Genomic DNA, 15,331 nt, shown 5'->3' with positions numbered 1-15,331 from the left:
TCAATTTCTCTACATCTCTACACATACATTGCCATGTTGAATGTGTATACTGACACATTTGACAACCATTTGTTTTGAGTATATATCAGATAACACAGACAGTAGGTTTAAATTGTTTAATTTTCATGACATAGAAAACAACTTTAGTCACTCAAAATCAATACTGTTTTTTTTACACTGATGGAATATTTACTTTTATCAAAAAGGCATGGAAACATTGTTTGCAGTATTGTTAAAGCTGAGACTCCAATGGCCAGCTACAGTTTACACAGTATTTCAGAGTGAGGGAGTATAATATAAAATATGCCAACAGATATTAAACAAAACATGTGCAGGCCAGTATCCTCCAATACCGTCACTGATAATTAAATGAAAAGTTGTACATAAAATCTTCTTGTATGCTAACAAAAAACTCATATCGGACTTTAATCATGACTGCAATGTTGCATCACCACATTTACTGGAGGCAACATTGAACCATGGCAACAGTAAGCCATTCACTCAGCGTATTCCAGTCCATCCAGTTATTTGCGTGCCATCCTTTGCCTTTTGAAAGCTTTGTGTTTGTTTTTCTTCACTACTTTGGGCTCAGGCGCTTCCGTTTGAATGAGAACCGGCGTCTCATCAGCCGGTGTCAGGAAGACGTCAGCTGTAACATCTATAGTCACGTCCTCCTTTGTTCCAGCTCGCTTCAGTTTCTGCAACTCCTTCACCATCTGCTTCTCACGCACTCTGGCTGCCGCGGCTAGTCGGATCTGTCTCCGGTGCTGGAGGTGTGTGAAGAGGAAGGTGACAAAAAGTCAGACACTTTTTTTTCTAAAGTTATATCACATCACATGCTTATAATCTAAACTAGCATACAGTGGATCCTCACCATGTTAGGAGATGTGAAGTTGGGGTTTTCAAAGAGCGTAGGTCCTCCAAAGCTCCCCTGGAAGACCTTGATGAGGTTGAGAACAAAGCGAGGGCCGATCTCCACAAGAGCGGCGTCCTCCTCCATGATCTGAAAGTGGCACAGAAAAATTATTGCAAAGTTACAACATTTCTAATGAAGTCTGAACACTGAACCCAACTAAAGAAGAGGATTAAAGCCTTGTGAGGAATAGTGGAACATTACCTGGTAGTTTCTGAACCATATCCTGTCGTCATTAATGGTGAATGTAAAGACGTGGTCCACAAAGGGCTGACTCTTAGGGTGGTACCGCGGGGTGGAAAAGGTCTAAAACAAATAAAATATATTTTAATTAAAAAAAAGAAAAATGCAGATATACTGACTTCTTAGTGATCTAACAAATGAAAGCTTGCTTATTGTTGGATATATAAAATCAATGACAACAGCAAAGTCATATTACACAAAGTAAACTACTACAACACTGTCTATCTCAATTTAGATAACACAAAATAAACGTAATGTTTAATGGTTGTACATTACAGTAAACATCTCACATTTGCACAATGCCATCCTCTGGCTACAGTTGAACAAAAGGTATTTGATAGATTATTACCAATTGTATATTAATGGCTCATGTTTGCATCTTGTACACATACCTGGGTGAAGAGCTCCTTCAGTACAGCAAGGTGAGGTTCCGAGTCAAATGTCTGTGCAGAAAACCAACAACATCCATCAAGATTCAAGGCTTTTATTGTCATTTGTACATAGCTACAGTGAAGTTATGTCAATTACAATCTTAGGTCACAGGCTCCTCCAACAGTCCAACACAATACAACAGATAAAATTGTTCAAGTAAATACAAATAAAATAGAATAGAAATAGTGCGAGAAGCATGCATTAATGCGTACTTCAGCCGGTTTGTACCATAAACTGAGAAACCCAAGATCCCTCATTACTAAGATCGCTGATGTGAAATGATTTACTAATAGTGTAAAGCAGGGCTTCTCAAACTCCGGACCAAGCTCCGGATCCGGACTGAACTGCAAATCAATCCGGACCGAACCCTGTGTCCCATTATTAAAAAAAAACAAATCAGATTCTGATGCAAATGTAGTATATTTTCTTGTGTCTGACGTGTTGTGAGAATGAACGTGCATATATATTTACTTGTGTGCGCGAGCGTGACACGCTTTGCAGACCGCAAGTTACCTTGACTTTCTAAAGCTTCTAATGCCTTTTTTGCCGAGGTTCAAGGCATTGGCTACAGACAAACAGTGCCATTTCTCCCACTAGTTCAAGCCACCATACTGTATGTATGAATTGAATGTGTGGGTTTACAGGGGCGCCGTTTGCCGACAGGCAAGGCAGGCAAGTGCTTGGACCAGAAGGGGGCCCCCAAAGAAGGTAGATTTAAGAAGGTCCACAGCAACGACAACATGAAACACCCTTTAATTTACTGCAATGACATGTCGGGAAACCCCCTCAAGGGGGCCCCATGCATAGCGCGCTGAAACTGCTTCTTATATTCAGGGGGGGACTTTACTGGCACTGATCCGGACCAGTGACCTTGTATAAAATTCACAAGTGGACCTTTAACAACAAAGTTTGAGTACCCCTGGTGTAAAGAGTGTGGAGGTTTTTATTTTTCATAATGCATCAGAATCAAATTAGAAATGAGTGGGTTTATAGTACAAATAATGTTTCATTGTAAATAGACGAAAGGACAGGTATTTGTTGCACACCACTGAAGAGATATTAAATAATGATGAATGAAAGATGAATGATAAGATATTTAAATAACTGAAAACATGTCTCTCTCGGCCCAATGCTACTTACAGGATCGAAGGACAGCAGCGGCCTGGATCCCTTGAGGCAGTTTCCTGTCATCTTGAGTTCAGCCAGTGTGTGAACTGAGGAGGAAACAATCATATACAATAAGTAGTTGTCCAATATGGGGTTTTTCAATGGCCGATGATTGATATTTAGATAGCAGGGCGGCCCATGGTCCATACAGCGAGTTCATTTTTTTATTGCATCCAATGAAATACAAATGAGACACACATTTGTTTGCTATAAGAACATTATTTAACAACAAATTGTCTGCATCGTCTCACTTTGCTTAAGTAGCTCTGCATTCTGTCCGTAGTTCCTTTGTTGCAAACCGAAACAAATATAAATAAACTACATAAACGGTACTTACTGTTTTGAACCAGAAACTTTGCAGAAGGTCCATGAGGGCTGTTTGCAACCCTGTAAGGTAAGAATATACATGAATTTGCTTTAAATATGTTCTACACCACTCACTACAAAATCTTAATCTCAGAATGTAACATAGATCAAATACTCACCACATGTAGAGGTCCTGCTTCTTCTTGGCCTCAAAGAAGATGCATTTGTTGCAGTTTTTGATCTCACACACCTGGGGAAATGCAGATGTTCAGTTATGCTGTAATGCATGTGATAAAACATGGTGTTCAAACTTTGAGTAGCACACTCACCTCATTAACAACAAACAGCTTGTCCTTTCTGTCCATCTTTGTATCTGACAAACACAAAGAAATACCTCATTAATACGGCAGCGTAAATGACAACATATTATCTCAACATGGGTGATAAAGTGGAGACAGCACTTGTTGGTTGAGAGGAATGATTCTTTATATGACAACAGGCACTAACCTGCTTTTGAATGAGGCATCATGGTCCTCAGGTCCTGCATCATGTGTCTTGTTCTGTAGTTGATGCCTCTTGAGGAGAAAATTAGAACCCTTTCCTTGTTTTTCCATTTGCCCTGTTCAAGAGAAGTTAATTTAGAATATAAAACAAATAAAAACCGTGTATAATTGTAGAGTTTCAGACATTTCCCCGTTGATTCAAATGGACTTTTAATCTTAAATAATAGTCAGGAAATCCAATTTTAGCTTGGCCCTGTTGTGTGAGTGTTGACCATAGATTAAAGTTTTAACAACAATAACTTTATTAAAAACAATGTATATGATAAAGCTACAGGTTGTAAGTGATTAAGTATAATAATTACAAGAAATAACTTAGATAAAACAAACCCCCGTGTAATAACTTAGCTTAGCTACCATCGTCTGTGGCTAATAACAACCAAAACAACTTACCTGTGAAACCGGTGCTGGAACTGTAATTTCATGTGTCTTCTCCTGTTCATTTTCTTTCGGTGCTTCACTTGTATCTGCTACAAATTTTGCTTTCTTTGCTTTTTTATTTCCAGGAGCCTGTCCTCCACGTTTTCTCTTGAACGCCGACATGTTTTTTACGCCGACACAGATCTCGCGCAGAATCGGACTCCAACAACACACGTGCGGACAGAGCAGAGGAAGCGCCCCCTGTGGCGAGGAGGTGGTACTGCATAGTGCACACTATAAATCACACAGCCAAACTAAAATGTTACCTTATAAATCAAAGTGGTCTACATTACACATTTGCATCGCATACACAGAGACATAAAAGTGTTGTTGAGTAGTCTTGCACTTTCTGTGAACTCAAAGAAACAATCAAAACCAAACATGCTTCTGATGCTGAGAGAAATATATATAGTATTTCTTTTACAGTTATTATGAAATTAAACAAATTATTTAAAAGAAATAATTTGATAAACTTTTTTGCATTCAATATTTCTTACCAAAAGGTTCTACCAGCTCCTGAAGAAGGTTTTTTCAGAAATGTTTGACAAACTGGAATGAAAAAGCGATTGAATTATCTTATTTTATAATTCTTTTAAATGTAACATGCATTTAATGTATTATATTGACCTTAGGGCCACTGTCAGGATTTCAATGACAGAACAGGGTAGAGAAAGTTATAAATAATCCATCCATGGGCTAGACATGCACAGCTGAGTAATATGTTGATTCCAATTGAAACGCTAGAAGGCAGCACCACTCGATGACAGCTTCTTATCTGCCGAAATTATAGTGAAGAAGAGCAACTCTCGCGAGATTTAGCGGCACCACTCATTAAAGATATATCCATTGATTATGGTTTCAACAACCGGTCTTAAAGTATCGGTTCTATCAAAAATTATATATTTATATAATTGTAATATGTTACGCTAAATATTAATATACTCTGGCTATCATCCGAGAAGTAAGGATAGTTTAACAGGTCAATTAAAGCTGCTCTTATGCTAGCATGCTGCAGTTAGCATAGGTAGATGCTAAAGTTAGCTTCGTCTGTCAACGGACATCTAATCACTTCTTCTAAAGTGAAGTTTTTCTTAACCATTAGCTTACAATGAAGTGTCACTATGAAATATTGTGCGTGAAACGAGACGCAGGAGAAGATGAATTGAAGAAAGCATATCGTAAATTAGCATTAAAATGGCATCCAGGTACGTACAACATCTCATGGACCTAGTAAATAGCATTATAATCACTATCTGATGTAAAAGCATCTGTATTACAGTGGAATAATAATATTGACGCATTGGTCATTTATCCTAATTGAATAGTGGTTCACTCTTAGGTTTGCTAAGAGCTTATGTGCCATTTTAGAGTGACATGACATTATGATGGTGAATTATATGGCTATTATTCTCTCAAACCTTCCTATCTATAACAACAGTGTTTTGCTTCCATATGACATTTTGTAGATAAAAACTTGGACAATCCTGATGAGGCGGCGGAGTATTTTAAGCTGATTCAGGCAGCTTATGATGTCCTAAGTGATCCACAGGAGAGAGCTTGGTTTGTACACTCATTTCAACAGTTGCAATCATTATGACATTTGCTGGGCTTGGATGTTAAGAGTCATATATTTCTCTAAAACTTTTTTGTATGTACAAACTGTGTGGGTTAAAAAAGCCTTAGGTTGATACGTCGGTTTTCCTCTGTGTTGCAGGTATGACAATCACAGAGAGGCTCTTCTGAAAGGAGGAATCACTGGAGATTATGCAGATGACAGCATTGACCTCCTGCAGTATTTCACAGTCACCTGCTACTCTGGCTTCGGAGATGACGAGAAGGTTAGTTCATGTTGTTTCCAAACTCACAAACGTCACATCAAACCTTCAACCAGGTCATTTCTGTTATCATCTTCAGGCAAGGAAATGGATCAATCACTAATCAATTTGTCTTTCCCTTAGAGTTTTTACACAGTCTACAGAAACCTCTTTGAGTCCATTGTTAAGGAGGAGATGGAGCACAGCAAGGTGGAAGACGATGATGATGAAGAGGATTTTCCTACTTTTGGAGACTCTGAGAGTGACTATGATACTGTAAGCAAAAAACACACTTTTGTCTCAAAACTCGTTCCTCTGTTGGATTTGTAGATGTTCTTTATACAATTAAATTACTAAAATAGTTTCCCATGATACTTTCTCTAAATAAAACAAAACGAAAGACTTACTTTTACGCAGCTTGTGTGTTTAATCTGTCTCTATTTCCATATTACAGGTAGTGCACGTGTTTTACGGCTACTGGCAGAGCTTCTGCACTCGTAAAAACTTTGCCTGGAAGGAGGAGTATGATACGAGGCACGCATCCAACCGCTGGGAGAAAAGAGCTATGGAGAAGGATAACAAGAAGACCAGAGAGAAGTCTCGGAAAGAGCGCAACGAGCTTGTGCGACAACTCGTGGCTTTTGTCCGCAAGCGTGACCGGCGCGTGCTGGCCCACAGGAAGCTGGTGGAGGAGCAGAATGCTGAGAAGATCAAGAAGGCGGAGGAGATGAGGAGGAAGCAGAAGCTTAGCCATGCCAAGTAAGTGGTGGATGCATAGTGACTTCATTGTGACATGTATTTGTCTCTCTTTAGTCATCATACTCATTATACTTTGATATATATCCATACCAGAATGGCAGAGGACTACAAGGAGCAGAGCTGGGCGGCCATGTCTGAACTTGAGAAGGAGCTGCAGCAGATGGAGGCTCAGTATGGAAAGGAGTTTGGAGATGGATCAGAAAGTGAAGATGAAGAGTTGGAAATAGACCCAAAGGAGAAGAACGGTGATGAGGGAGACGGTCAGTGAGACTCAATATACTTCAGCACTTACATGTTATAACAATCTCAAATGCAGCGTCTTATGCTACGTCGCGCTAGCCAATGGTGTCAGCTTCTTCCAGAGATTCTTTTAAGTTTGAGTTTGTGTGTGTGGTGCCTTTTTATTTAAATGTTTAAATATTCATTTGCAGATGTAGAACAGCCTAATGGAGACGAGCTGACGATGGATGATTATTATGAAAGTCTCTACTGCCCAGCCTGTGACAAATCCTTCAAATCAGATAAAGCGTGAGTCATTTGGCTTTGGACAATTGGTCATAGTATGTTGTATATTATATGTATATAATTAGTAACTATATATATATTATATATATATATATATATATATATACATATATATATATCTGTAAAAGGCATTTATTTTCTTTACTTGCTTAATCTGCTGTATTATTACCTTTTTTACATTTTATTTTATAGTTTGTTTATCTTCTTCTCAACAGCATGAAGAACCATCAAAAATCCAAAAAGCACCGGGAGATGGTGGCATTACTACGGCAACAGCTGGAGGAGGAAGATGATTCACTTCGTTTGAATGTGAACGGAAAGGATGAAAATAAGCTGGAAGATGATGAGGAGGAGGAAGAGGAGGAGGAAGACAAGCCAAGGCAAAGGTATGCAGCCACTTACTCACTTTACTCATGCTTTTCAGGGTGGTAAGAGCATCAGCATTTTCTATAATGTATCCAATCTTTATTTCACCTTCACAGGCTGTCCAAGAAGCAAAAGAGGAAAAAGAAACTGCAGAAAGTAGCACAGGTGAATAATAGATTTTCTTTTGTTTAAAGGTTTATCGAACCTTCACAATAAGCTTTCTTTGTATTCATTGTGTTCTCCTGTATAGCAGAGTGCTCCGGAGGAAGAGGAAGAGGAAGAGACACCGACAACCTGCGAGGAAGGTGCCCCCGAGAAGTCAGAGAACCCGACAGAGGCGGAGAAACCGGAGGATCCCGCCCCCCCCACAGAGTCAGAGAAACAGGATGATCCCGCCCCCCCCACAGTGTCAAAGAAACAGGATGATCCCGCCCCCCCCACAGAGTCAGAGAAACAGGATGATCCCGCCCCCACAGAAGTGAAGAGGTCTGTACAGATCTCTATAGTATTCTTAAGGAAACTTGTCAATGTCTGGTTCTTAGGATTTGTTAAAAAATCTGTAGTCTTTGGAACGACTGGTGGTTTCATGCTCTGGGGCAGGAACATTTCGGCAATAATGGCTGATTATTCATATACATTCTGCTCAAAGGGGACCAAGAAAATAAAACTAACTTTGTTTACTGTTGGGTAGGTAGCATACACTTTGTTTGTACTGTAATGTCTCTGTAGTCTTTTCTTAAATGTTTGCTTATTTGTCATCTGAATGTTGCCTAGCTCTGGGAAGACCAAAGGGAAGAAGGCGGGAGGAAAGGACAAAACGAAGAATGCAAAGTCAACCACAGAAGAAGAAGAAGAAGAAAAAACTTGTCCTGAGGTTTGTTCAGTTAAACACAGTATTTATAGCAGAGATTTTTAATCATTAGATTTGTTATCATTATATTTTTAATAATTTATCATTACACATTTTGAGTTACCAAAATCAATCTTAGAACATGATTTACTGTAAGAAAATGATCCATACTTGTGATATTAAATCTCATGACCCATTTCCCCTTCCAGAAGGAAGTAATCCTCAACTGTGTGATCTGCCACACTGAGTTCCCCACAAGAAACAAGTTGTTCGACCATCTGAAGACCAGCGGTCACTCCATCGCCATCTCCTCAAAAGCCCCTCAAAGCTCAACGACCAAGAGCAAAAAAGACAAGAAGAAGAACAGATAACACTTCATCTGGACGGATGAACCTGAAAGAGGTTGGCTGCGGTTGAATAGGCACAAAATGATGTCCAATGTCTTTTCCTCAACACTTTTCCTTGCCCTCCATGAAAAACGTCATGAGAAGGAAAGATTTAAAGGGGAAATTATGAAAAGACTTCCATGGTGCTAAGAGAATCAGACTACACTTACACTAGGCTTTTTAATTATACAAGAGCTTTAAATGTTGCTGCTACAAACAATTGTGGGAATGCATTATCTCCTTTACTTGTTTTTCAAGGATTGTAAAGTGTATACAATGCTAAAGGAGATAAAAAAAGAAAGTATTTCCTAAGCATTTTGGGAATTTGACCCGCTCGTATCATTGCTGCCATCTGGATCATTTCACTCAGTTAGGAACCTTCCTCGGCCAAGAAGACTTTTCGGCTGCAGCCTTTAACTCAGCAGGCATGCTGTAAACCAAAAGTGGATTTCTAATGGGCTGGTTTTCTGAATGAGGGCGGATATGTTTCTTATTCAATTACATAAAAACCCTGTTCAGTGAGACAGTTATGTATGTATGAATGACTGAGACTCTGAGTCTTTTAGGTTGGTATGATTGGTATCCCAGTAACTTATAAACGTCTCTGTTCAGATGAACAATGCCAGAATTATATGTAATAATATCATGACATCCTTAACTGTTTTGGGAGTTCTCTCTTGGTTTGTCATTAAGATCTCTGTAATGGTATAACAACATCATACAATAAAATACTGCACATTGCTATACATACAACAACTATGAAATGTTTTACATGAAAGCCTTTATTAACCAAACCAAACATGCACTTATAACTTTTCATGTGCCTTTTTTAATAGTGATAGATAAAACATGGCAAAAAAAAGCACATTCAAAGATGTAACTTTAAGGAAGATCTATAGCAGATATGGTTTGTGTTCACATTTTGTTTCCGTTAGTGTCATGTTTTTATTAACTAAGAATAAGCCCTTCATAGATACATAATGAGAGGGTCACTAGATGCTGCCTGACCCTACACACCGTTAAGTAAATCATTAAAGCACAAATTGTTTCTACATCAAATATGAGATAGTTATTGCATTCTGATAGTGGATTCAACAGATATAAACAGCAAAACTAATTAAGATCAACATACATATAAGGAGTAGTGCTGTTTGCTCACTGTTGTAAATAATTATGAGCCCTCGCAGTAAAACATTTTCTTAAGATGAAGAGACAGCAGCCAGGGCGTCTTCATGTATCTAACATGCATATCATAGTTGACTGTTAAAATTCCCTTTTTAAAAAGTCTTCCACATCAGGACACAACAGCCGATTATTAACAATTACATTTGTATAATACTACAGAAATGCAGTCTACTGCTGAGTGCTAGTGTTTTCCAGGTTTGATCCTTGGCGTTCCCACTCCTCTGAACTGTTCATTCTTTGTCCGTGTATCGTTGGATGGCCTTTTTAAAAACAGCCAGGAAGAAATTAACATCTTCCTTTGTGATGCACATGGGGGGTTGGATGCGGAAAGCCTTACGTGGTAAGAAAACAGAAGAGAAGAAGGAGTTTAGAGGAAAACATGCATAACCAATCAGGAGCTTTATTCTGTGTCACTGCAGGCACATGAGGTAATGATGGGGAGATGCATAGGCTGGTCAAATGGCCAAGTAGTTAACAAGTGTCATTGATTGAAATGGTTTTGTTAAGTATGTTTGTTAATCTGCCATGATTGTGAGTTATGTTACCTGACCGTAGACTCCTCCTTTTCCTATCAGGACTCCCATGTCCTTGATATCCTCAAATATCTCACTCATTGCCTCAGGAGACAGCGGGTCTCTGCTGGCCTGTGGACGACAGAGAAGAGGTAAATAAAGTGGATGTGGCTACATCTGTTAATCAATATAAAAAAGTATTCTTCTTGGTCTATCAATCATTTGAACTGTAATTCAAAGTAGCCTACCAAAAGGCATTTCTTTATATACCTGTGGGATGCAACAGGTTCACTAAGATGATGCCAGAAAACAATGAGAGAGGTGAGATTCACTTCTGTTACAATACCTTATTTGTCACCATTTCAACACCAATCTGCAGACCTTTCCCACGCACGTCACCGATTATCTCATACGTGTCTCTTAGTTTTGCCAGTTCTGTCATCAGATAGGTGCCAACATTATGACTGTTCTGCTGTGTGCCGTCTTCTTTGATAGTCTGTTGAGGTCAAATCTTATGATTATCATGTCCAACTTCATTTATTAATCTATTTTAATGTCACTGACACTTATTGTCAAGTTCAGGCCTGGTCACACCAGGAAATGGTGTTGATGTGACAATTCTTGTCTGCCAGGCTAGTATAGTCTAAAGAGCACTCTGAAGCTTTTTATTCTCTCAAAGAAATGTGTCTTTGTAACATCTTCTCCTATCTTATAAAATAATTGCTTTGTTGTAGCAGTACATGACTGACAGAAAAAGTGTTTTAAAAACCAGCTAATTAAATATTGTATGACAGATTCCTTCAGTTTTGACTATTTCCCGTTAGGTCTGATTAATTATTACATCAAGCACTGATGAAGCAACGGCACAAGCCAAGGGACCTCCTCCAAAGGTGTTGAAGTGGAAGGCCTTAGCAAAGGAAGCAGCAATTTCTGGAAAACACATGAAAAAAACAAGCTTACACCTCCGTATTTATGTTTTACAGTTGAATCTCACATTGTATTGACTTATTGTAGTATAATCTCACCTGGTGTTGTAACAACAGCTCCCATTGGGAAGCCATCACCGATGCCCTTTGCCATGGTAACCATGTCAGGAAGGACGTCATGACCTTGGAAACCCCAGAAGTGGCTTCCTGTTCGCCCAAATCCTGTCTGGACCTGATGGTGCAAAACAGATTAGTTTGACCATTTTTTAAATGAACATATTATTTAACATATCTTTGTGTATCCTACCTCATCAGCAATGCAGACCCCTCCTCTCTCTCTCACAAGTTGGTAAGCCTCCTTTAAGTAATTCTTAGGGTACTGCACAGCTCCTCCCATTCCCTGTGAAAACCAAAACAGATTCACATATGTTGCTTCTTAACACAAACAGTCATACTGAACATGAGAAAACAATGGAAATGAATGGCACGAATAAAATAAAAATATTCTGACTTTTTCAGGTCAATACTAAAACAGAATAGAGTACCTGAATAGGCTCTCCAAAGAAACCAGCAATTCGATTTGGGACACTCGTAGCAAATGTCTCTTTCAGCTGTCCGATGTATTGATCATTTGCCATGCAATGACCTGTGGGAACAAAGACATTTTTTTGTGACAAACAAGCATGTAAAATGCAGTGTTCCCAAAGCAGTTCTTATCATTTTATTTTCCCATTTTGTTGTATTGCAGAAGGAGCTTAATGCTTAGTCACACAGACAACTGTATTGAGTTAGGCCATTNCCATTGGATTTTAGATTAGATTTTATCTTTTATGGATTTAAAGGTATTGTCATTTTATTAATTGCTCTGACATTAATTTTAACCAAATATCTCCACTTATAACAGCTAACAAATATATATTTACACACAGCAGCAGGGCGTTATAAACTTAAATTGATAACGTACAGCCAGTAAGCGGATGTTTTGTTTTTGTGTAAACAGCCATGTTGAATTATTCCAACGTATTGGTCGTGTTTCAGGAAGGGCTCCTTTTGTTGGTTGAGCCACAGGAAATACTATATAGATAAAATTCCTGAAAATGCTTTAAGGTTAAAAGAGGTAGGAGGAACGATAGAAGGACCTTTGAACCTTATGAACACAAAGGATAAAGACCAAACCTTTCCAAAGTCAGTACTTTCTATGTAATAAATATAAAATATGTGTTTTTTATGTGGCATTTGTTGCCTGCATGAATTTTTTTCCACTCACAATTTTAAAACCAAAACAAAATTAAATGGCACGCAAACTCTGGCATCAACTGTTGTTTATCGCTGTTCATGAATTACAGCACATTCAAAAGGTAAGGTTAATGTTCACGAGGAATATTTGCAAAAGCAGTCGTAATGCTTATCTCACCGTCACAGGTTTCAAGGAAATGAGCAGTGTTAAGTGTGTTGGAGGGTGGGTGTGTTTTTATTACCTTTGGGCACAGCCACATTTTTGTCTGTGGTCTGCACAGGAGAGTCCCTGCAGTGGCTTCCTCCCCATGGACCTCTGAACACATCAGGACACATGGTCTGTTTGTTTGGGCAGAAACCGAGTCAGCAACACTCACTCATTAACGCAGCACAAAGAAATCATCATCAAACTTGGAGTGCTGCCATAGCATTGTAAGCAGAAAAGTCAAAAAGCTGTCATATGACACTGCAATGCATCAATGTATACGTACGTGTGTGCAGCCTGAACTAGTGGCGATGGGGTATTTGTAGGATGAGTTGGAGGTAAGACCCATGGTCTGTTGGGTGCCACCGTGGTATGATCCTCTGGAGGGTTTACACAACAAAATAAAATCAAACTTCACTCAAGATATCAAGCTTTAAAATATTGAGTGATTAAGTGTAACAGCTTATACTCACGAGTAATGTTTTAAAACATTATTACTTATTTTCATGTTGTTATAATGACCTTAAAGTGAGGAGGTCAAAGTTGCCTGTGTGAAGTCGAGCCATCAACATGGCCAGGTCATTGGCTTCTGAGCCGCTGTTGGTCAGATATACAACCTGGACAGTGGAACAAATATTTTATTACCAGCTTACATATTTATCCAGGCTCCTCCACTCTGCTGATCTGGTATAAAAAATCTAATCCACCATGTTACCTTGAGAGGATCCGGTAAGTGGGAGGCTAGTTTCTCACTGTACTCATGGAGAGTAGGATTGACATAGATGTTTGTAGTATGCCACAATTTTTTCAACTGCCTCTGTAGGGCTGCTGCAACTTTCCTGTACCCACAGATGTCCAAGTTAGTGTAACCATGAACAGTGATTTTTGACTGAAATCTGTATTTTAAACTCCAACATTCTATCTATCTGCTATAGAAAGGGACCTTACGGGTGGCAGTGGCCCACACTGACAGTCGCCACACCAGCAAATAGATCCAGATATCGATTCCCGTCAAAATCCCACAGCCACTGCATGTATCCCTGATGGAGGAACACTGGTTTCTTATAGTAGGTTATCTTCATGGTCATGGGGTTGCAGTTCTTCCTGCGGATCTCCATTATCCGCTCTTTGGACATGCCCTGGATGAAAATGAATCACAAGAAAATAGTTAAAGTATAAGAAGATTGTGACCCTTTTTTTTTAGTAGGCTACTTTGGGCAGACCTTCTTCCCCTAAGGTTGTGTCTGTTTTAAGTTTAAGTTTATATAAAATATTGGATCAATTGCAACAACATTTAGTACAAATGTTAAAGGTCCCAAGAAAACAAATCCTGATTATTATATTATAGTTTGTTTATCCCTTGACTTTTCTTGTTTCACGATCCAAATGTTAATTTATTTTCTTATGGCCGATACATATCTTATTAAACCATCTTTGAAAGACACAATACGATTTGATATTTTTAAACGACATTTTCAATTTCAGAATCAGGGCCCCACAGCGCAGACCTTTCCTTGATGCCACAACCCTCTTACCTTGTATTCCTCTGGTTTGAAGTCACATGAGGGCATCTCTGGGAGGTCTGCGGGACGATGTCTGTGGGCTGGTTTCTGACATACTGCGCCTGAGAAAAGTATTTGATTCAAATTCAGAATGAGGTACAGGAGATGTCATTATTTGGTCATGGCTTTACCATGACATTGCCATGATATTGGGGAATGTTTATATGATCTAGATATTGTAGCATGATTCCACTGATGTTGGCAGTGATTCAGAGACCTCCTCCCAGGCTACTTATAATCTACAGATAAAAACACATGTGATGAAAACATGTAAATGAACCTCATTCTGATTTGTCTGGTCAATTGTAACTTAATTTAAAGGATAACCTGGTTGATGGTTTAACCACATTAACTTCAAATTGTGCAACACAGGAATAACTATACTTCCCGTTTTCCATTGTGATATTAAATAGCACTTGAGTGAAGTACAGTATGTACTTTAACAAAATATATTTTTCATTGCTTTTTTTTATTTTTTATTTCACAATATAAAGTCTTGCTTTTGGGCTTATAATACCCCAGCCAATGTTTATCTCTGACTCCTGAGTTTTACACAGACAAAGACTGATTACTTTCACAATTACATTAGCTAAATCATTATTAAATTAACAAGCTGTTATAATTTACCAGAAAATGTGTATTGCCATCTGATATTATACTTTAAGTGGCTGCATACAATTCCTCCTCAACTGGCTATATAATCATTAGAAACAAACCAGGATCAATCATGTTTTATATATCATATTGATCATCATCCCTATGGTAACTCACCCCCTCCCAGGTGAAGTTTGGCCGACGCAGGTGAACAGCAGGACTGTCCTGATAAAACTGCACAACGGCCAGCCAGACGATGTACGACTTTAAACATGTTGAGCAGGTTCAGAGAGAACACAGCAGTCCTTCCCCTCTCAGTGTGTGACACTCAGCAGCCGACTCTTCCTTTTTCTTGAAGGTCGCAAAGATG

General features: G+C 38.8%; 3 protein-coding genes across 4 annotated transcripts; 1 reads left to right on the top strand and 2 right to left on the bottom strand.

Annotated features, from left to right (window-relative positions):
• Positions 1–102: 102 nt before the first annotated feature.
• Positions 103–4,197, bottom strand: bxdc2 (brix domain containing 2). The gene is made up of 10 exons (XM_010789211.1): positions 4,015–4,197; positions 3,569–3,680; positions 3,391–3,434; positions 3,241–3,311; positions 3,093–3,142; positions 2,729–2,802; positions 1,549–1,599; positions 1,118–1,219; positions 875–1,003; positions 103–767 (listed from the first exon to the last, which is right to left on the bottom strand). The coding sequence occupies exons 1-10, from the start codon at positions 4,162–4,164 to the stop codon at positions 525–527; spliced, it is 1,026 nt and encodes a 341-aa protein (XP_010787513.1). The 5' UTR covers positions 4,165–4,197; the 3' UTR covers positions 103–524.
• Positions 4,198–4,865: 668 nt separating this feature from the next.
• Positions 4,866–9,497, top strand: dnajc21 (DnaJ heat shock protein family (Hsp40) member C21). 2 transcript variants are annotated; one of them, XM_010789213.1, is made up of 12 exons: positions 4,866–5,246; positions 5,508–5,601; positions 5,756–5,879; positions 6,000–6,131; positions 6,310–6,614; positions 6,708–6,874; positions 7,046–7,142; positions 7,355–7,525; positions 7,622–7,670; positions 7,759–7,991; positions 8,280–8,379; positions 8,565–9,497. In XM_010789213.1, the coding sequence occupies exons 1-12, from the start codon at positions 5,150–5,152 to the stop codon at positions 8,724–8,726; spliced, it is 1,731 nt and encodes a 576-aa protein (XP_010787515.1). In that variant the 5' UTR covers positions 4,866–5,149; the 3' UTR covers positions 8,727–9,497. The 2 variants fall into 2 exon arrangements, with proteins under 2 accessions (XP_010787515.1, XP_010787514.1); XM_010789212.1 differs by having other exon boundaries at positions 7,756–7,991.
• Positions 9,498–9,505: 8 nt separating this feature from the next.
• On the bottom strand, positions 9,506–15,299 carry LOC104961016 (alanine--glyoxylate aminotransferase 2, mitochondrial-like). The gene is made up of 14 exons (XM_010789214.1): positions 15,139–15,299; positions 14,341–14,429; positions 13,754–13,944; positions 13,521–13,644; positions 13,328–13,422; positions 13,092–13,185; positions 12,843–12,939; positions 11,910–12,010; positions 11,672–11,764; positions 11,464–11,596; positions 11,280–11,368; positions 10,785–10,934; positions 10,472–10,570; positions 9,506–10,258 (listed from the first exon to the last, which is right to left on the bottom strand). The coding sequence occupies exons 1-14, from the start codon at positions 15,233–15,235 to the stop codon at positions 10,157–10,159; spliced, it is 1,554 nt and encodes a 517-aa protein (XP_010787516.1). The 5' UTR covers positions 15,236–15,299; the 3' UTR covers positions 9,506–10,156.
• Positions 15,300–15,331: the final 32 nt, after the last annotated feature.

Source organism: Notothenia coriiceps, unplaced genomic scaffold (genome assembly GCF_000735185.1).
Source record: "Notothenia coriiceps isolate Sejong01 unplaced genomic scaffold, NC01 NC01_scaffold00032679, whole genome shotgun sequence".
Classification (NCBI taxonomy): Eukaryota; Metazoa; Chordata; class Actinopteri; order Perciformes; family Nototheniidae; genus Notothenia; species Notothenia coriiceps.
The sequence above is the reverse complement of the archived record's forward strand: the minus strand, read 5'-3'. Positions and strand labels throughout refer to the sequence as shown.